The sequence below is a fragment of the Choloepus didactylus genome, chromosome 2 (genome assembly GCF_015220235.1).
Source record: "Choloepus didactylus isolate mChoDid1 chromosome 2, mChoDid1.pri, whole genome shotgun sequence".
Lineage (NCBI taxonomy): Eukaryota > Metazoa > Chordata > Mammalia > Pilosa > Megalonychidae > Choloepus > Choloepus didactylus.
In genome coordinates this window covers 182226008-182247439 of record NC_051308.1, presented here as the reverse complement: position 1 = coordinate 182247439, position 21432 = coordinate 182226008, and the positions used below count along the sequence as shown (strand labels likewise).

General features: G+C 34.7%; 2 protein-coding genes across 12 annotated transcripts in view; one reads left to right on the top strand and one right to left on the bottom strand.

Annotated features, from left to right (window-relative positions):
- LOC119527217 (integrin subunit beta 3 binding protein) overlaps nucleotides 1–1010 on the bottom strand; it is a 172823-nt gene extending 171813 nt beyond the window's left edge. For 8 of the 10 annotated variants that reach the window (XR_005215340.1, XR_005215339.1, XM_037827037.1 and 5 more), the window contains exon 1: nucleotides 884–1010. Coding sequence is in view for 6 of the 10 variants with exons in the window: in XM_037827037.1 (XP_037682965.1) it covers nucleotides 884–888 (5 nt within the window). In the remaining 4 variants the exon portion in view is untranslated. The remainder of the gene's footprint in view (nucleotides 1–883) is intronic. The other 2 variants (XM_037827039.1, XM_037827040.1) reach the window with 2 other exon arrangements.
- A 287-nt stretch (nucleotides 1011–1297) lies between these two features.
- The window catches only part of EFCAB7 (EF-hand calcium binding domain 7), a 76252-nt gene continuing 56117 nt past the window's right edge, over nucleotides 1298–21432 (top strand). For both annotated transcript variants that reach the window (XM_037816525.1, XM_037816524.1), the window contains exons 1-6: nucleotides 1298–1371; nucleotides 3293–3480; nucleotides 7150–7361; nucleotides 8000–8086; nucleotides 8688–8883; nucleotides 9317–9438. In XM_037816525.1, the coding sequence (XP_037672453.1) occupies nucleotides 3294–3480; nucleotides 7150–7361; nucleotides 8000–8086; nucleotides 8688–8883; nucleotides 9317–9438 (804 nt within the window). In that variant the 5' untranslated portion in view covers nucleotides 1298–1371; nucleotide 3293. The remainder of the gene's footprint in view (nucleotides 1372–3292; nucleotides 3481–7149; nucleotides 7362–7999; nucleotides 8087–8687; nucleotides 8884–9316; nucleotides 9439–21432) is intronic.

The window sequence follows — 21432 nt, the reverse complement described above, 5'->3', positions numbered from 1 at the left end:
AGAAAATATATGTAAAGTGCTAATCATAGTAACCAGATCATTAAACAACCAATAAATGTACTGTATTTATTATTTTTTCACATCTTCCTACTTTCATGTCAATTCCTATGTGATACAAATATTCCCCCAATTTGTTTCTTTGTATTCTGCTCAAATATGAAAATAAAGGAGGAACAGTTCACTCCAAAATTACACGGGTGGAGGCACCTAAGCCAGCCTGGGACAAGTGGCAGCCAGAAAACAATTTCACGTGTTACATATTCCTCGCCCCCCCCCCTCCAAAAAAAAGAAACCCACAAAGTTCTTTCCAGAAAAAAAAAATTTTTTTTTAAGTTTTTCTACAGCAGCAACCTTATTGGTGCTGGAAGAGAATTTGGAGATCTTCAGTACACACATTTATTACGAGCTAAAACCTAGAATTGATAGGTGATTGGCCCAACTTGAAAGAGCCTCAAATGCAATCCAAGTCTCTTGAGACCCTGGCCATGAATCCTCCCACTAGTTTATAACTCACCACACTAGGCACTAAACGACTTTAGAAAATCATACTGCGTGTTTTCAATCCACTGTTCCGTTCTCGGTTTGTTAACATACGTGAATTATTTCAAACCAGACATCATTTAAATACAGGTTACAGGCTACGTAATCTGTCAAAAGCTTGGATAATCAGAACTAAGGACAACGATGACCAACTGAGTACTGCTGTGAGAAGTCTAGATGTGGACTGAGGTCCCGGCAAGAGGAACTGTTGACGAAGGATACTACTTTATACTCGGAAAAACAGGAGAGAGAGAGAAAAAAAAAAGCCACTAGACTACATATTTACTCTTCTTGCTCACAGAGGGGCCCAGCAAACAGCAACACCCGGAGAAGAGATACCTACGGCATTTTGAGACTCAGGGAAGCACCACCGCTGAATAAAATAAAATGAACAATCCTTCCCGAGAAACCGAGAAACAGCTAACGGAAATGCTGAAGGATTGAAAGCGCGGGCTAGCAAGACGCTTGATGCTGTGTCACACCCAAGGTTGCCCGCCGGAAACACTCGCCCAGAGATGAAGAATCCGTGTGTGCGCATTTATGGTGGTAAGTGGGGGTGAAGAGTCCAGTCCCTGCCGGGTGCAACAGGGCCCTCTCTCATGACTCTGGCCTTAATAGCTCCCTGATAGAGGAGCGACAGCGACCGTCTATGTTCAATCTTTATTGACGTTCCCCAGATTCCTATCCGGACCGCTTGGGGAGGTGCTCTGCATCTTATTTCCGGTGGCGGAGAGGTGCGGTTTCCATGGTAATTAGAGAAGGCAGAATCCGGTCCAGGCGCTGTGAGGGGACGCGGAGTCACTGGAAAGAGTTGGCTGCACTTCCTCCTTTGTGAGCTAGAGTTTGGTAGCTACCAACTCGCTGTCGCCGCCTCTTAGCCTCCTTCCGCCGCTCACTGTTCTGCTTCCTCTTCTTCCACTGTCTTATTTTATTTCTTTGTCATACTAATAGTTGGTCTATGTGGGTACCTAACATGCACATATGAATGCAGTTTTATGCCATAGGAATACAAAAATAGAGGGGTGTTGCCCGAGATTAGCCGTGAACGTATTTCACTGTAGAGACGGTGGCAGGATGGCTCTCTGTTTTCACTTGGCCCTTTGGAAGCCTTAGGCACTTGTTAACAGTTTATTTTTCTTACTTTGTGTGGCTGGTTATTTATGGAGCCGTTTGCTGCAATGTGCTCTCTAGGCCCCTGTCTCGGTCTCCGACTGGAGTTTTAAATGAAGGAGGTTTCCAAGCCTGAGGGGTGCAATTATATATTTAAGCTTCGGTTTAGTCTCTCTTCAAAGAAAGGGAAAGAATAGAATTCTGGAACATTTCTGCCATGGGATTTCCACATGAGGGAGTCATCTTATTTGGAAAGAATATTCGAGGACAATCCTAAAAATACACTTATATTTTAAATTGCATACTGCAAAGTGAACATTCATTCTTCCTTCCTTATTGGAACAGTTTTCTTTCACATTCGTGAGATGCATGTACGCATATATGTTTAAAACACTTATGCTTAATTATAGTGATACCAATTTGCAGTAACCAGACTGTGACACCGCATCCCTATGGGGTCCTTCTAAATCTGGTGTAATATGAAAGTGTCAGGCAGGCGGTCTGTGTATTATAAATAGGGTACTTCATCCATGATAAGCGATTATTATCTTTCTTTCCCAAGTGTAACAGACCTATATAATTCAAGAAGGTGCAAGTGATTTAGGCCTCCTGAGTAAGAATGCAATGAGTCCTGAAGGGGACCCTACCTGTGTCGTCTTATTGTTGAACTTGAAGTATTCAATTTATTAGGTTGTAATGTATTTTTAGAAGTCAAAGCTGGGTAAAGTAATGTTGGAAGCTGTTAGACCATCAGCACGATTTAGTACTCATAGAAAGCATTGTCCAAAAAGCCTTCATCCACATTAATAAAGAAGAAACTTATGGAAATATACTGCTTCTTGCCAGTTACTGCTAGCTGGGTGACATCTCTGTCCCTTAATTTCCTCATCTGTAAAATGGACCTAAAATACTTGACCACTGTAGTAGGAATAAAACAATATACATGACAGTTCTTTAGCTCTTAGGAGCAGAGAAGCTATATAAATCCAAAATATTAATCCAAAATAATATTATGAATAATGGAACACAATAGAATTCCATGATGCTACTATAAATGGGATTTAAAAAATTCAGTCATTTAAAATGTGGGGCGCCATTATTGAGATGTTAATGAAATGACCTGGTTGATCCTACTGTAGAGAATGGGTGCCAACTGCCTAACACATTATATCCAAATTCTCATAATTGTGGAGTTTCACTCTATAATTTATTTAGCACTTACTATGTACCAGCCACTTTTCTATATGGTTTGCATGTATGAAGTTATATAATCCTTGTAAACACCCTATGAAGAGTCTCATCTGTTCTCTTTTTATGAGAGAATAGATGTGTACTTTTCCTTTGCCCTATGATTCTTCTTTTGTATTATGTTACATCTTTGTCCTTTGGGCTATTATCACATATTGAAGGAAAAATTATATACATATACATATATGTGTATATATATATATTATCATTAGAAATGAACTGCCAAGGGCTTTTTCTAGTTGAACATATAATGCTTTCATATACATATTATAATATTTAGCTTTTCTTTCCACATATAAAAATTTTAATGTGTTGATTTTTCCCCAGTTTGAAAGGCATAGTGATTAACAGATTAACAATGACTAAAACAAAATTTTAAATTATTTTCTAATAGAATGGCAAGCAGTCCGGGAGCTGATGCATCCTTCTCTTGTCAGAAATCTATGCTTTCAGGGAGTTCTCGAACAAAGAAATTTCCACTCACTGAAGAGGAGATCTTTTACATGAATTGTAGAACTGCCTACCTAACTGTTTTCAAAAGCAGCTTAGAAAACATTATTTCTAAAGATCAACTTTCCTTAGGTAAATATTTTTTTTAATTTAAGTATTTTTCTTTATTTGTTGAAAGTTAATAGATCAGAAAGACCAAAAGGAAAATTACGTTGCTGCATCATCCCAATTTCTTAGTGAAGCGTGAGCAGCCAAATTTCTTAGCATTAAGCTGTTATGACATTTTAGATAGTTACATATTCTAAGTGCCTAAAGTAAAACTTGCAATATTTATAAAGACTAGATTAGTACTTTTAAAGCTTCCATCAATTCTTTGAGCTTAAAAAAACATTTTTAAATTCTCATTTTGGTACTTTAATGTTTATAATAGTAGAATTAAAATACATTTAGCTTCTGAATCACTAGTCTGAATTTGAATTGTACTGGGGGAAATGTAAATGATGTGTAAAAATAGCTTGAATAACTATGAAAGAGAAGTATAAGGAAATAAGTGAAATTTTAAAAGATAACTAAGAATTTTCTTTCTTTTTTTTTTTTTTTTTTTGGTCCTTTATTGCTTCTCTCCATTATCATATCTTAAAATTCCTCAGCTTGCAAATATCCCCTAAACCACTAAATTTAGTCCTTGCCTGGTATATCAAATGACTTGGAGATATTTAGACAGGAGACAGTGGTAAATAACTGCACATGTCAGTTTCATCAAGTCTGATACAGCTTTTTGATTAGAGAAACAGTTAATTTGCAAGCTTTGAGAAATAGTTTCCTTAGATCAAAACTCTGACATGTTCTTGTCAAAATGTCTTGGGGTTGTAGTCAATAAGATCTCTATATTAGGAAATCCATTTTAGGGAATATGAGGATTTAAAATACTGATTAAAATGTATTTGGTGTCTAAATAAAAAAATCTTATTTGTAAAATAGTTTAAATGCAAATATATGTTACTAATTCAAGTGATTTTGTTAAAGTTATGTTTATTTTTACTTTGATTTGCATAATTTTAAAATTAAAGTGTTTTGTTTTTAAGTATTAGTTTTTAATTAATGAACATTAAAGTAATACACAGAAAATCAATTAATTAAAATTACTTCTGAGTGATCTGCCATTATTTCTGAAATTTCTCTGTTCTTTTGAAAATAGGCTGAGATCACCAAACTAATAATTTAAAAGTTTAACATGCCTTCTCCTACTATGGCATTTAGTTGGTAAATCAGTGAGTATGTATTACTAAGGTGTGATCAGTCATATGGAATTATCTGGGAGGCTAATAATGCAGTGTTTGTCTCTTTAGTGTTATATACACTTTTGGTTTTATGGTGGAATAATCTTCGTATCATTGTAATGATTGATTTCAGATAATCTAGATTTTAAAATAGGAGTAATGTGAACCAGTGACATCTCTTTCTTACTACTATGTCTTTCATCTGTCTATGCCACTTATGCACATAACATGTAATCTTGTGTTTCCATTTTGAGGTCGGGTGAACAGTACCATTATCAGAGCTGTAGAGTTACTGTTTTTTTCTTCCAGCTTATGAAAAATACAGGTATTACAGGCTCACATAAAAACTCATGAGCTACTGGCAAAAGATCAGTATCTTGGTGTCATTCTTTAAACATTTACAGTTACATAATGTTTTATTGTCATCAAAGCCCTTAGTAATAGACTCCAACTAATTCTAAACCTAGAGATGAAAGTTGGGCTATTAGTTACTAGATTGTACCAATTTCTTAAATATGGATGTATTCTTGCAGAGTATATGTTTTTGCGTAATTTTATTCTGAGAAAGTTGTTTTGTAATTAACAGTACATTTTGAAAAACATTTTCTTTGTTGTTGAAGATAGCAACAAGTATATGCTGAGCTGCCACTTGTGGGAAGGAGTTACACACCTATTTTCCTAAAACTGCATGGAAAAATACCGTTTTCTTACAGTTGGACTTTTCACTGTCAAGTTACAATTCCATTTAGGTCCTACTTGTATTCCTAGCTATCAAAGAGTGGGAATTGGCTGGGGATGGAATCCTAAAATGTATATGCCTTTTCCTGGATTCATCTTAATAGATAAGGAATTGTCCATGTACACACTAGGTAAAATATTTGTCTTTTAATCCTAGGGCAGCATGCTAATCAGGACTTTTGTCTACATCCAAACAAAACATGGAAATTTAAAAATTTTACTATTTCCACTGCTACAAACTTCCATAAAGGCTTTCTAAGTGAATGGAAGATTGCGATTACTACAGCTACAACCCACCTCTAGATTATCTTCTTGTTTCTGTTCTGAGCTATAATTTCTTCCAGATATTTGGGCAGCCCTTCAACATGCTATAATCTGGAAGATGGAAAAAGTTTTCTTAGTCTATGGACTTCTAATATGTTATTAATCATAAATCATGACCACAGCAATTTTATACTTCAGGTGTGGGATTGCTATTTAGATTATAAAACTTCTTAGGAACCAAGAAATTTGTAACTCTGAAAAAAAATCACTCTGTATTATGCTTGTGCACAATGAAAGTTCAGTGTAACTTACTTACCAAAGGCTGTATTTATTGCCATTATCTGATTTCTATTTCTTTAAATTGTTTTGTGTTATTCGACCTTATCAAATTAAATTGTAGAATATCCAGATATTCAATTTTTAGTGCTATTGATGATGCACAGATTATTAAGTCTTGTGAAATCTCACCCAAGAGCATTGGCAATATCCAATATGAGGTTTTATAGTAGAAGTTGATAACACAATTCAGGACAGTTATACCTTTTAAAATTCTGCTAATTACTTCTGTTGTGCTTAGGAGGCTTATAGTTGGTTAATTTTAGGTAGTATTAAGTCTTATTTTCTCTCTATTAGTGTTATGATTAATATGCAGAGATTTGTTTATTAGCAGATTACCAGATTACTCCTATTCAACTGTACAAGATATTTACAATTGTTTAAGATCATTATATTTTTAGTATGGCTTGACATATGCAAATATACAAAACTTTTCTTACATGATAATTCTTTGCCATTCAGAGATATAAGGACATAGTTTTCAAAATTGAAATGTCTTATAAATAACTGAATATAGGATTATTTTTAAATAATCTGATTAAGAATGAAAAATAATCAAACCATTGCATCTCTGTAGTGGTCTTCTCTCAGTATATGTTGCAATTCTTCATTTTTAGCAGGCCAGAACAGCAAACGGACACTATTTTTGTGTTTATTTGACATTTGTAACATGACTAACATTCTTGAAAAGCCTACTACCCGAAGTAATGGGCGTTGACATTAATATTCTCAAACTAACAATTTTTCTCTTTTGAGCCTTCATTAAGATACTTTTTAAGCCAGAAAAAGTAATAATTTATGCTTTTCTGGATATTCTTGTGTCCTCACAACAATTAAGTGTATGGCTGTTTTTTGTTTTTTTTCTCCAAGAGATCTTAAGCAGTTAATCAGATACTATCAGTTAATTAAGCCACATAGACTGAGAACTAACCCATCAGAATAGGAAAAAATTATTTAATTCTTTTATTATTGCTGGCATTAATAAATCAAGACTATTTACCTGTTGAAATATTTGATTTCAGTTTTGAAAGTCAGGAATTCATTGATATCACTAGAATATAGACACCAAAGGTGATGTGCATTTGTTTAATATCACAATATGTATAATAATTTAAAGAAAAAGTAGACTTAAATACAAATTCCAAATGTTGCCATAACAAATAATACTTGTTTTATTGGGCAGCCCTTCAACATGCAGGAAGAAATCCATCCCAAAAAACCATTAATAAGTATTGGACTCCTCAAACTGCCAAACTGAATTTTGATGATTTTTGTATAATTTTAAGGAAGGAAAAACCTACTTCGAAAGCAGAATTGCTAAAATCATTTAAGAAATTAGATGTAAATGATGATGGTTCTATTTTACACACTGACCTTTATAAAATTCTAACAAAGGTAAGATCTGTGAAACAGTTTTGTAATGTGCCCTTTTTTATTTTTTTGCAAAACATCTTGGAAACTAGCTTTGATTACTTCCAAAGTCCACATTAAAAATAACTGTTTCAGTGGTAGGTGAAATGAATAACATGTATGTTGCTTATAAAGTACTTAGGGATTCTTCTGGATAAAAGTTGCTTTGTAAATAAAAGAGTATAAAATCAGCCCATGTTGCAATCTCCTTTTGCTCTTGATCAATTCTTTCCTGCCCAGAACTATTTACAAATCAGTGATAGGTACATATGTGATAAGTAAAAGAGAAACAAGTATAAATGGGATAAGGAATCCATTTTGTTACTTGGTACAATATTAGAAAGTACCACTCTAAATTCAATAGCACTTATTACTGTATCTATGCTATATGAATCCTGAAATTTAGTAGTCACATGCAGAATGCTTTTAAAAATTTAATAAAATTTTGGAATATAAATTTTATATAATAGTCTCATTCTTGGTTGACATAATACTTGTTCTGAGATTCATAAGGAAACCATGTAATAAACTTACTTGTAGAAAATATTAAAATGTATTTCTGTTATCCTTATGAATAACAAAGTGGTAGTCATGTTGCTTTAAACTGAATCTTGTTTTTTCAGAGAGGTGAGAAGATGACTCAAGAAGAAGTAAATGCCATAATAAATTTGGCTGATGTAAATGCTAATGGCAAGTTTGACTACATCAAGGTACATAAACTCATATTAGTATAAATTTATATACTGTGTAGGAAAATATTTTTAAGGGAGCACATCTTTTTAATATTAGCAGCAACATACTTATATACTATGTACTTGAAATTTAATTTCTCCAGTTCTAGAACTGTAATCTGGTATGATTACATTAAAAACAATATGATGAAGTTAATACACACACACACACACACACACACACACACACACACACACACACACACACACACACACACACACACACACACACACACAGTTCCCTACAGAAATGTACCTCTCCTAAGGTGGAAGAATCATAAAAATTATTTAGGACAAACTCATGTCTGCACATGTCTTGTAAAAAAGTAATAAATCACTTCTCCTTCTGTAACATTTTATTTTCACTTAGAGTGTGACCTCCTCATTGAATCATGGCTGCATTTCACTAGGTCGCTTGAGGGTGGTCAATCTGATTCAAGAAAATAAAATGCCAAACCCAGTTCAGTAGGAAATATATTCCATCTATTGGTCTATCCCTTGCCTGTTAATGTGCATTTGCCTTCTCCTCCAATTGTTTAACTGAATGTTTTACCCACTGGAATACTCTTTTTCCCTACAGTTTTGTAAATTATATATGACAACCAATGAGCAGTGTCTCAAGACAGCACTAGAAAAACTGGAGATTGACAGCAAACTGAGACGTCAACAGTTTGGAAGCCACATTGAAGGGTCCCATGAAAGGGACCTATCACCAGTATCAAAACCATCACCTAGAATCATAAGAAAAACTGATCAGGAAACATTCTCAAGTAAAGGTATTTACTTTTAACACTGAGAATTGCTTGACTAGTAATTGAGGATCATAGTCACTTAAATTTTCCCTTCCCAGTGATAAAACAAATGAGAATCCAACTTTTGCTAGCTACCACTTCTAGGCTTTCTTAGCTATAAATGTTCACTGAAGTAAAATTTTATTATGGAACTTGACTTGTCTATGTTCATTATGTTCTATTTAAAACTAAAATTTCAGACTAAAATGTGACATATTGAAGTAAGGAATCTTATTATTAGTAGCACATAAATTAGGGACCATTAAAGCCTGATAAATATAAAACTGACTTTATTTCAATAGGAAGAACAAAGAGAACGAATTAATACATAGAACTTTTATACTACACTGTGTTTAGAAATAAACTCCCTATTGACAGCCTTTTATAATGTGAGACAAATAACTATTACTTGTTACAGGTGACACCAGGAGTCCTTTACTGTCAACAACCAGAAAGTTCAAAACATCTGTTTCCTTCACAATTACCATGGGTGCCAATAGTAACCAAAACGCAAAATTAACTGAGCCAAATTCTATAAAGGTAAAGTATTTTAAATTAATAGATATGACTTTTTTCTGAAAAAAAAATTGACATTAAGTTTATTAATAAGTGTTCATTGTCTACAGAGAACCAGTAAAGTTTGTGAAGTAATTCATTAAGATTTTTCTGTGGATTGCCACATTTATACATGTGAACCAGTTGTAATACTTTTAAAGTAAAAATAACCATGTTATTATACAGTCTTCAGCTTGTAAATAATGACTCTTAAATTTTTGACATTAATGATTAGATTATGTAATTATATACTTTTACCAGAAATTCCTTTTATTTTGTTTAACAAGTACTTTCTATAGGTATTTCTTATAAATCATTCATTCAATATCAATTCCTATGAGAGAAAGACAGCAAAGTCACTTTGCTAAGTCAATATTTGTAGAGTCTTAATATTGATCTTCTTCCTTTGTTTTCCCTTTCTAGACTCAGCCTTTACTAGTTTTCTTTCAACAGAAAATAATAGCTACAGAAACATAAAACATTAACTGGAAACTGTGAGGGTACATTAAAAATGTGCACCTAGAGACCTCTGTAAAAGGGGGAAAAATGGTTATGACCACATACTATAACTGCTGTTAGAAAACTGAACTGATTGTTCTCAAGAGCTACATTTTTGTTTCAAATAACAACTCTGTATTTGTTATTGAACTCTGAAGTCCCTTATATCTTTAAATTGCTAGACAGTGACATTTGTTCTATATTAAAATTTTAAAGCATTATCTCCAAGGAATTATGTTCACACTGTTTAGGAATCTATACACCCTAAGCAATTTGGTGTGCATCTCCAACATGTTCACACGCAATATTTAATGTTCCAACCATATTATTTTACATCAGTGGAACCTTTTTTGTGTTTTTCAACTAAATTGAATGCTAATAAAATTAACTTAGTTAAACACTTATGGTTTATCTGATTCAAAAGAGTAAATAAACATAATTTTAGCTAATATAAAGAGACTTATAAATAAATATTAGCATGGATTATATTAAATGGTAAGACTTCTGTATCATGCTCTTGTTAATTGGGCCCATACCAATGCAATTCCTTTAATTTGGTTCAACAAATGTTTATTAAGCAGGTAATCTATACCACCTATTTTGCTTAATGCAACATATGAGCCTTGAATTAGAAAATGAAGTTGTTATTTCAGCATTAACAATATACCATGATAGTATAACTTAGTATATCATTTATTCATTCTACAAATATTTACTGAGTGACTACTCTGCTCCAGGCACTGTTCTAGGTGCTGATTAAGAGCTTTGGACTAACACAGAATTCAGTTTGAATTCTGGCTTTGTCACTAAATAACTCTGTGGCTTGGGTAAGTTAGTCAGCAGCCCTCTGAGTCTCAGTTTCCTTGTCTATAAATTGGAAATAGTTATATTTAGTGTGTTTTTAAAAAATTTAATTCAGAGAAAATATGTAAAGCATTTAGCGCAATGCCAGGGACTCAGCCTTCACTTTATTAAATGATAGTGTTGTTAATACTATTACTGCAAAAGAAATGACTGTAGATTCTTTAGTATGGGAATGACATGATGAAAGTCTAGTTTGAGAAAAATTAATTTGCTATTTTATTATGTAATGGAGACTTCAAATTAAAGGGACTGAGAGGCTGATGGGGTTATCAAGATACAAAATGTTGAGAGGTTGGCCTTGGTTAGAACCTAAACATCCCATTGAAAGGGACAGGTCTAAAAGACAGTGCCAGAATTAGGCTGTAGGCCATAGTGATTGTGTAAGAGGAGACAATATAAGTTTTACATCTAAGACATTAAGAGCAAGAAATGGTGCTGCTAAGGATTAGGAATTAGGTAAAAGGTACTAAGGGAATTTAATGATTAAAAGAAGATGGCCTACTGTCAGCTTTTTGTTTTTGTGACTTTCATTATAAAATTTAATGGCTTTTGGAAATATTAGATTTCCAATTAGTATTTCTTACCTGATTTTCCACATCCTATTTATGAACTTGATATTGCCCACTGTTGTTTACCATCTAGTATTTCTTAGATGAGTTAAAATGATTTAAAAATCTGTGATCCTTTTGTTATTCAGCAGGATTCAGTTCTTTGCATTTTATTTTGAAGTTATTTTTTTTAATTAACACGTCATAACGACTCTACTTTGAGAAGAGTTATGAAAATAGTTAATGTTTAATTTATTTTAGTTGAGAGTAACAAAGAATAAATTACTTAAAGGGTCATTAAATTAATTTACTTCAAATATTTTAAAGCTATTTTAAATATGTTTGGGTACCTCAATTTTGTGTAGAGCAGTGAAGTATGGAATTGGGACAGAGAAGGAAGGACTTTTCAGAAATTAGAAAATTGTTGTAATTGCATAAACATAAACTAAAGATTTTAAACCATAAATCTACACAGTTGTTAAAGGACATGAATTGCAGGAGGAAAATAAGACCCCTAGAGAGGCTACACATACATTACTTTCTATAAGCCATACTAAGGAACTGAAGCACTATTGTTTTAAAATCCTTGATTCTATCCGTTTGCTTAGGTTCTGTAATGTGCAGTAAATATCAAGAATTTTCTTTTGAGGGGAATAGCTTCACCTTTCTTTCTAAGACCAGTCATGGCTAGAATTAGAGTAAGCTCCAAACCATGAGTAGTAAACTATGTGCAATACTTCCTACATCCAGACTCCTGATTAGATTATATCTATGTATGTTGTGTGTGTGTGTGTTGCATATGATATATGCCTAATGACATACTATGATAACTAGGTCTACATATTGTAATACAAATATAAATATTTTAACATGAAGTGATTAAGGTATTAAGTTCCTATTTTCCTGAAGGATCCAAATAAAAATTAGGTGGCAATCCCTATTAATTTTTTTCCTTTATAAGTTGTCTGTTTAACCTTTTGCTTTTAAGTATGTACCGTTTATAATTCTGTAATAACATAAAGTTCAATAGCTGTTTCTTTACCTACTTATCTCAGCAACATAAAGAAAGGCAAATAGCTTTCTAATTAGTCTTTGACAAAGGATATCTTTATGAAAAACAACAACAGTGATGATGATGATCATTACATATAAGTTCCTCCTCTGATTTAATCTATGACTGATCTGCTTAATAATTCTAATTTAGCCTAAAATTTTAGTGATAATACAGAATTTGTATGTCAAAACAAATCATGTTCACTACAGTGTTCAAAGAAAAATGTAACTTTACTGATACATTTAAGTGTTTTGATAGCTAGAATTTTCCATTTTACTGTATTTATAATTTTTGCTTTTCAGTGTTTCTTTATATATTATGAATGAAAATAAATGAAATTTGTATATGACAAATAAATGAAGTATCAGTTCTGTTTTGGTTTACATGAATTTACCTGAATTGGTAGAACATAGCACCACCTTATGCCTTATATAAGTATTACAAGATATTATAATGTCCACTTATACTGTCAAAAGATTATATCATACATGGAATTTCTTATTCTGTCATTCCAAAAATTAAAAAAAAACTCAACTTCTTCCATTTTGCTCATACTACTCAAACTTTCAATTTAATCTGTAATCCTCTGAAATTGATTTATTTGAATGAACTAGCCAGTTTGTTGGTACTTTCTTTTTTTAATTCATATCATTTTATTGTAGGTCCTAGAGAAAAAGCATTGTGTGATTGAAAGTCTGTTGGTTTTAAAGTAAATTTTTGGTTGAATAAGCATTGTGTGTTTAATACGTATGGAAGATTTTAAGAAATTAAATACTTCCTTTTAAACAGTAGCGCTACCAATTCTAATAATATGATTTAGTATTCAAAATAACCTGATTATTATGTTGAAGATTGGTTAATATAAATAATGTGGCATTTGCCTTACTTCTATTTTATAATATCTGATATTCTACCATTTTCAGCCTTATTAACCCATGTATAATATTGTAGTATGCAAACTGGCTGTTTCAAAAGAAACTTAGAAGTTCTCTTCTACCTGTAGCATTATTTTCTAGAACTGGAACTTAGGAAAGAACTCGAATAAGAATGTTTGTTTAACTTACTCCCCAGCTAAATTTTATAAAGGTACCTCCTGTCAGTCCATGACACTGTCCCCAGAAATATCATTGGCATACAGAAAAATCCTTTCCATTCTTGAGTCTTCAAACACCACAAATTATGTTCACTTCCATTGTACCAGGCAAAGTACATTATTTTTTGTAGTTTCATTTAAACACATGTATTTTTTTAAACTAGGGAGCTGCTACACCTAAGATTACAATACACATTTAAGAAATTTTCCGGCTGCTAAAAGGTATATTTTTTAGTAGCAGAACAAAATAATTAAGTTTATCTTAACACTTCAATATATGAATAATTCAGAATAAAAATGCTTTATAATGCTTTATTATAATAAATATGAAGTTTCTTGTAAGAGCTGCTTTTTTAAAGATTGTGGCAGATACTTAAATATGAAATAGAACAGAGCTTAGAACAATATAGTTGGTACAGTAGAAGTAGCACTTCAGAGAAGATAAGGAGACCTGAATTCTAGTTCTGGTTCTGCAATCAACAAGAATTGTAACTAAGCATATCACTTTGTTTTTCTGAGTTCTTCATTAGTCAAAAGAGAAGCCTGAACTAGATTGCTTTTTAGACTCCTTCAATTTTTAATATTCTGTAATTCTAAACTAGTCTCTCATCAGTCCAGATGGGAAAATATTTTAAAAATATATTCATAAAATGTATTCAATGAAATTCCATCTGAGAATGTTATAATCAGAATAGATTGAAAGGAAAGCATTTTAAATGCTTTCCATTTAATGTCAGAATTGTAGTTCAAGCTACTTCGAGGGGTAACTTGTTTAAATATTGTAAGTACATCTTCTCTTTAGCAGTCATCATCCAAGGTCATGTTGATTATGTTAAGGCCAGTTGGCTCTGAGGTAACATCAACATCTGTTGCTAGTTCATATATATCTTCATCCAAGAGACTTACAGCAAAGCTAAATGAACTTCTGGTGTATACTCTTAGCTATCATTAATAGCTGTACTTGAACTTTTGGCACAAGCCCAAGTTTGAGTTTCATTGTGATACTATAGACATAATAAAAATTTTGTATTTGGTTCCCTGAGTATATTTTCTTTTGGAAACATGAAATCTAGTAGTAAAAGCATTGATCCAAAAGTCTTGGATTCTAGACCGAGTATTTCTACAAACTCCTTATAAAACTCTGCACCCACATAAATCTCATATTTAAAAAGGGAGGTGGGTGTCCCTCTGCATTCCTGTTTACTAAATGACTCATTTATAACCACCTCATATTGCCTTTTAGGGGTACTGTTGAAATATTATATATAATGACTTGTTTCTGTCATGGGCAATATGGCTTATGAAAATGAATTCCAACACTTTGTGGTCACATCTTAATTTCTCAGAATTAAAAATACATATATCTTTTATACCCCAAATGTGTGACAATGCATATGAATAATAACTGACTGAAAGCTAGTGTAATAGCTTGGTAATGGTAAAATCTTAAAATCTTAAAATCCAGTTAAGAAGAAATCTCCAAAGAAAAGATGAAGATAAAAATGGAAAATTTAAATAAGTTGAAAAATAGCCAAAGCTAAAATAAAAGGAAATAGATAAAATACATGAATCAGTACTTACAGAGGATAATTGATAAGAAGTTATTAAAACATGTAACAAAAATGCCAAGTTTGCGAGAGAGCTGTGAGAATAGGAGATGAGTAGGCAATTCACACAAAAAGAAATACAAATGAAAAACGTGGGGAAATATTCCATCTTGCTAGTAATCAGACAAATTCTAATTAATGCAAAATTACTACAATGCTGTTTTTCGACTATGAAATACTTCAGGGGGAGGCGGGGCAAGATGGCAGACTGGTGAGCTGTATGTTTTAGTTACTCCTCCAGGAAAGTAGGTAAAAAGCCAGGAACTGCGTGGACTGGACACCACAGAGCAATCTGTCTTTGGGCATACTTCATACAACACTCATGAAAACGTGGAACTGCTGAGATCAGCGAAATCTGTAAGTTTTTGCGGCCAGGGGACCCGCGCCCCTCCCTGCCAGGCTCAGTCCCGGGGGAGGAGGGGCTGTCAGCTCCAGGAAGGAGAAGGGAGAATTGCAGTGGCTGCTCTCATCGGAAACTCATTCTACTGATTCAAACTCCAACCATAGATAGACTGAGGCCAGACACCAGAGACTCTGAGAGCAGCCAGCCCAGCAGAGAGGAGACGGGCATAGAAGGAAAACAACACGAGAAGCTCCAAAGTAAAAGCAGAGGATTTTTGGAGTTCTGGTGAACACAGAAAGGGGAAGGGCGGAGATCAGGCCTTGAGGCGCATATGCAAATCCCGAAGCAAGGCTGATCTCTCTGCCCAGGGCACCTTTCCTTAATGGCCCTGGTTGCTTTGTCTATTAGCATTTCAATAACCCATTAGATCTCTGAGGAGGGCTGTTTGTTTTTTTTTTTTTTTTTTTTTTTAAATCCTTTTTGCTTTTTCTAAAACAATTACTCTAAGAAGCTCAATACAGAAAGCTTCAAAGAATTGAAATTTGGGCACGTCAAGTCAAGAGCAGAACTAAGAGAGCTCTGAGACAAAAGGCAATAATCCAGTGGCTGAGAAAATTCACTAAACAACACAACTTCCCAAGAAAAGGGGGGTGTCCGCTCACAGCCACCATCCTGGTGGACAGGAAAACTCCTGCCCATCGCCAGCCCCATAGCCCAGAGCTGCCCCAGACAACCCAGTGTGACGGAAGTGCTTCAAATAACAGGCACACACCACAAAACTGGGCGTGGACATTAGCCTTCCCTGCAACCTCAGCTGAATGTCCCAGAGCTGGGAAGGGGGAGCAGTGTGAATTAACAGAGCCCCATTCAGCCATCATTTGAGCAGACTGGGAGCCTCCCAACACAGCCCAGCAGCCCAGAACTGCCCTGGGGGGACGGCACTCACCTGTGACATAGCACAGTCATCCCTCAACAGAGGACCCGGGGTGCACAGCCTGGAAGAGGGGCCCACTTGCAAGTCTCAGGAGCCATACGCCAATACCAAAGACTTGTGGGTCAGTGGCAGAGACAAACTGTGGCAGGACTGAACTGAAGGATTAGACCATTGCAGTAGCTTTAAAACTCTAGGATCATCAGGGAGATTTGATTGTTAGGGCCACCCCCCCTCCCCGACTGCCCAGAAACACGCCCCACATACAGGGCAGGCAACACCAACTACACACGCAAGCTTGGGACACCAATTGGGCCCCACAAGACTCACTCCCCCACTCACCAAAAAGGCTAAGCAGGGGAGATCTGGCTTGTGGAGAACAGGTGGCTCGTGGACGCCACCTGCTGGTTAGTTAGAGAAAGTGTACTCCACGAAGCTGTAGATCTGATAAATTAGAGATAAGGACTTCAACTGGTCTACAAACCCTAAAAGAACCCTATCAAGGACAGCAAATGCCACGAGGCCAAAAACAACAGAAAATTATAAAGCATATGAAAAAACCAGACGATATGGATAACCCAAGCCCAAGCACCCAAATCAAAAGACCAGAAGAGACACACCTAGAGCAGCTACTCAAAGAACTAAAGATGAACAATGAGACCCTAGTACGGGATATGAAGGAAATCAAGAAGACCCTAGAAGAGCATAAAGAAGACATTGCAAGACTAAATAAAAAAATGGATGATCTTATGGAAATTAAAGAAACTGTTGACCAAATTAAAAAGATTCTGGACACTCATAGTACAAGACTAGAGGAAGTTGAACAACGAATCAGTGACCTGGAAGATGACAGAATGGAAAATGAAAGCATAAAAAGAAAGAATGGGGAAAAAAATTGAAAAACTCGAAATGGACCTCAGGGATATGATAGATAATATGAAACGTCCGAATATAAGACTCATTGGTGTCCCAGAAGGGGAAGAAAAGGGTAAAGGTCTAGGAAGAGTATTCAAAGAAATTGTTGGGGAAAACTTCCCAAATCTTCTAAACAACATAAATACACAAATCATAAATGCTCAGCGAACTCCAAATAGAATAAATCCAAAAAAACCCACTCCGAGACATATACTGATCACACTGTCAAACATAGAAGAGAAGGAGCAAGTTCTGAAAGCAGCAAGAGAAAAGCAATTCACCACATACAAAGGAAACAGCATAAGACTAAGTAGTGACTACTCAGCAGCCACCATGGAGGCGAGAAGGCAATGGCACGATATATTTAAAATTCTAAGAGAGAGGAATTTCCAGCCAAGAATACTTTATCCAGCAAAGCTCTCCTTCAAATTTGAGGGAGAGCTTAAATTTTTCACAGACAAAGAAATGCTGAGAGAATTTGCTAACAAGAGACCTGCCCTACTGGAGATACTAAAGGGAGCCCTACAGACAGAGAAACAAAGACAGGACAGAGAGACTTGGAGAAAGGTTCAGTACTAAAGAGATTCGGTATGGGTACAATAAAGGATATTAATAGAGAGGGGGAAAAATATGGCAAACATAATCCAAAGGATAAGATGGCCGATTCAAGAAATGCCTTCACGGTTTTAACGTTGAATGTAAATGGATTAAACTCCCCAATTAAAAGATATAGATTCGCAGAATGGATCAAAAAAAATGAACCATCAATATGTTGCATACAAGAGACTCATCTTAGACACAGGGACACAAAGAAATTGAAAGTGAAAGGATGGAAAAAAATATTTCATGCAAGCTACAGCCAAAAGAAAGCAGGTGTAGCAATATTAATCTCAGATAAAATAGACTTCAAATGCAGGGATGTTTTGAGAGACAAAGAAGGCCACTACATACTAATAAAAGGGGCAATTCAGCAAGAAGAAATAACAATCGTAAATGTCTATGCACCCAATCAAGGTGCCACAAAATACATGAGAGAAACATTGGCAAAACTAAAGGAAGCAATTGATGTTTCCACAATAATTGTGGGAGACTTCAACACATCACTCTCTCCTATAGATAGATCAACCAGACAGAAGACCAATAAGGAAATTGAAAACCTAAACAATCTGATAAATGAATTAGATTTAACAGACATCTACAGGACATTACATCCCAAATCACCAGGATACACATACTTTTCTAGTGCTCACGGAACTTTCTCCAGAATAGATCATATGCTGGGACATAAAACAAGCCTCAATAAATTTAAAAAGATTGAAATTATTCAAAGCACATTCTCTGACCACAATGGAATACAATTAGAAGTCAATAACCATCAGAGACTTAGAAAATTCACAAATACCTGGAGGTTAAACAACACACTCCTAAACAATCAGTGGGTTAAAGAAGAAATAGCAAGAGAAATTGCTAAATATATAGAGACGAATGAAAATGAGAACACAACATACCAAAACCTATGGGATGCAGCAAAAGCAGTGCTAAGGGGGAAATTTATAGCACTAAACGCATATATTAAAAAGGAAGAAAGAGCCAAAATCAAAGAACTAATGGATCAACTGAAGAAGCTAGAAAATGAACAGCAAACCAATCCTAAACCAAGTACAAGAAAAGAAATAACAAGGATTAAAGCAGAAATAAATGACATAGAGAACAAAAAAACAATAGAAAGGATAAATATCACCAAAAGTTGGTTCTTTGAGAAGATCAACAAGATTGACAAGCCCCTAGCTAGACTGACAAAATCAAAAAGAGAGAAGACCCATATAAACAAAATAATGAATGAAAAAGGTGACATAACTGCAGATCCTGAAGAAATTAAAAAAATTATAAGAGGATATTATGAACAACTGTATGGCAACAAACTGGATAATGTAGAAGAAATGGACAATTTCCTGGAAACATATGAACAACCTAGACTGACCAGAGAAGAAATAGAAGACCTCAACCAACCCATCACAAGCAAAGAGATCCAATCAGTCATCAAAAATCTTCCCACAAATAAATGCCCAGGGCCAGATGGCTTCACAGGGGAATTCTACCAAACTTTCCAGAAAGAACTGACACCAATCTTACTCAAACTCTTTCAAAACATTGAAAAAAATGGAACACTACCTAACTCATTTTATGAAGCTAACATCAATCTAATACCAAAACCAGGCAAAGATGCTACAAAAAAGGAAAACTACCGGCCAATCTCCCTAATGAATATAGATGCAAAAATCCTCAACAAAATACTTGCAAATCGAATCCAAAGACACATTAAAAAAATCATACACCATGACCAAGTGGGGTTCATTCCAGGCATGCAAGGATGGTTCAACATAAGAAAAACAATCAATGTATTACAACACATTAAAAACTCGAAAGGGAAAAATCAATTGATCATCTCAATAGATGCTGAAAAAGCATTTGACAAAATCCAACATCCCTTTTTGATAAAAACACTTCAAAAGGTAGGAATTGAAGGAAACTTCCTCAACATGATAAAGAGCATATATGAAAAACCCACAGCCAGCATAGTACTCAATGGTGAGAGACTGAAAGCCTTCCCTCTAAGATCAGGAACAAGACAAGGATGCCCGCTGTCACCACTGTTATTCAACATTGTGCTGGAAGTGCTAGCCAGGGCAATCCGGCAAGACAAAGAAATAAAAGGCATCCAAATTAGAAAAGAAGAAGTAAAACTGTCATTGTTTGCAGATGATATGATCTTATATCTAGAAAACCCTGAGAAATCAACGATACACCTACTAGAGCTAATAAACAAATTTAGCAAAGTAGCGGGATACAAGATTAATGCACATAAGTCAGTAATGTTTCTATATGCTAGAAATGAACAAACTGAAGAGACACTCAAGAAAAAGATACCATTTTCAATAGCAACTAAAAAAATCAAGTACCTAGGAATCAACTTAACCAAAGATGTAAAAGACCTATACAAAGAAAACTACATAACTCTACTAAAAGAAATAGAAGGGGACCTTAAAAGATGGAAAAATATTCCATGTTCATGGATAGGAAGGCTAAATGTCATTAAGATGTCAATTCTACCCAAACTCATCTACAGATTCAATGCAATCCCAATCAAAATTCCAACAACCTACTTTGCAGACTTGGAAAAGCTAGTTATCAAATTTATTTGGAAAGGGAAGATGCCTCGAATTGCTAAAGACACTCTAAAAAAGAAAAACGAAGTGGGAGGACTTACACTCCCTGACTTTGAAGCTTATTATAAAGCCACAGTTGCCAAGACAGCATGGTACTGGCACAAAGATAGACATATAGATCAATGGAATCGAATTGAGAATTCAGAGATAGACCCTCAGATCTATGGCCGACTGATCTTTGATAAGGCCCCCAAAGTCACCGAACTGAGCCATAATGGTCTTTTCAACAAATGGGGCTGGGAGAGTTGGATATCCATATCCAAAAGAATGAAAGAGGACCCCTACCTCACCCCCTACACAAAAATTAACTCAAAATGGACCAAAGATCTCAATATAAAAGAAAGTACCATAAAACTCCTAGAAGATAATGTAGGAAAACATCTTCAAGACCTTGTATTAGGAGGCCACTTCCTAGACTTTACACCCAAAGCACAAGCAACAAAAGAGAAAATAGATAAATGGGAACTCCTCAAGCTTAGAAGTTTCTGCACCTCAAAGGAATTTCTCAAAAAGGTAAAGAGGCAGCCAACTCAATGGGAAAAAATTTTTGGAAACCATGTATCTGACAAAAGACTGATATCTTGCATATACAAAGAAATCCTACAACTCAATGACAATAGTACAGACAGCCCAATTATAAAATGGGCAAAAGATATGAAAAGACAGTTCTCTGCAGAGGAAATACAAATGACCAAGAAACACATGAAAAAATGTTCAGCTTCACTAGCTATTAGAGAGATGCAAATTAAGACCACAATGAGATACCATCTAACACCGGTTAGAATGGCTGCCATTAAACAAACAGGAAACTACAAATGCTGGAGGGGATGTGGAGAAATTGGAACTCTTATTCATTGTTGGTGGGACTGTATAATGGTTCAGCCACTCTGGAAGTCAGT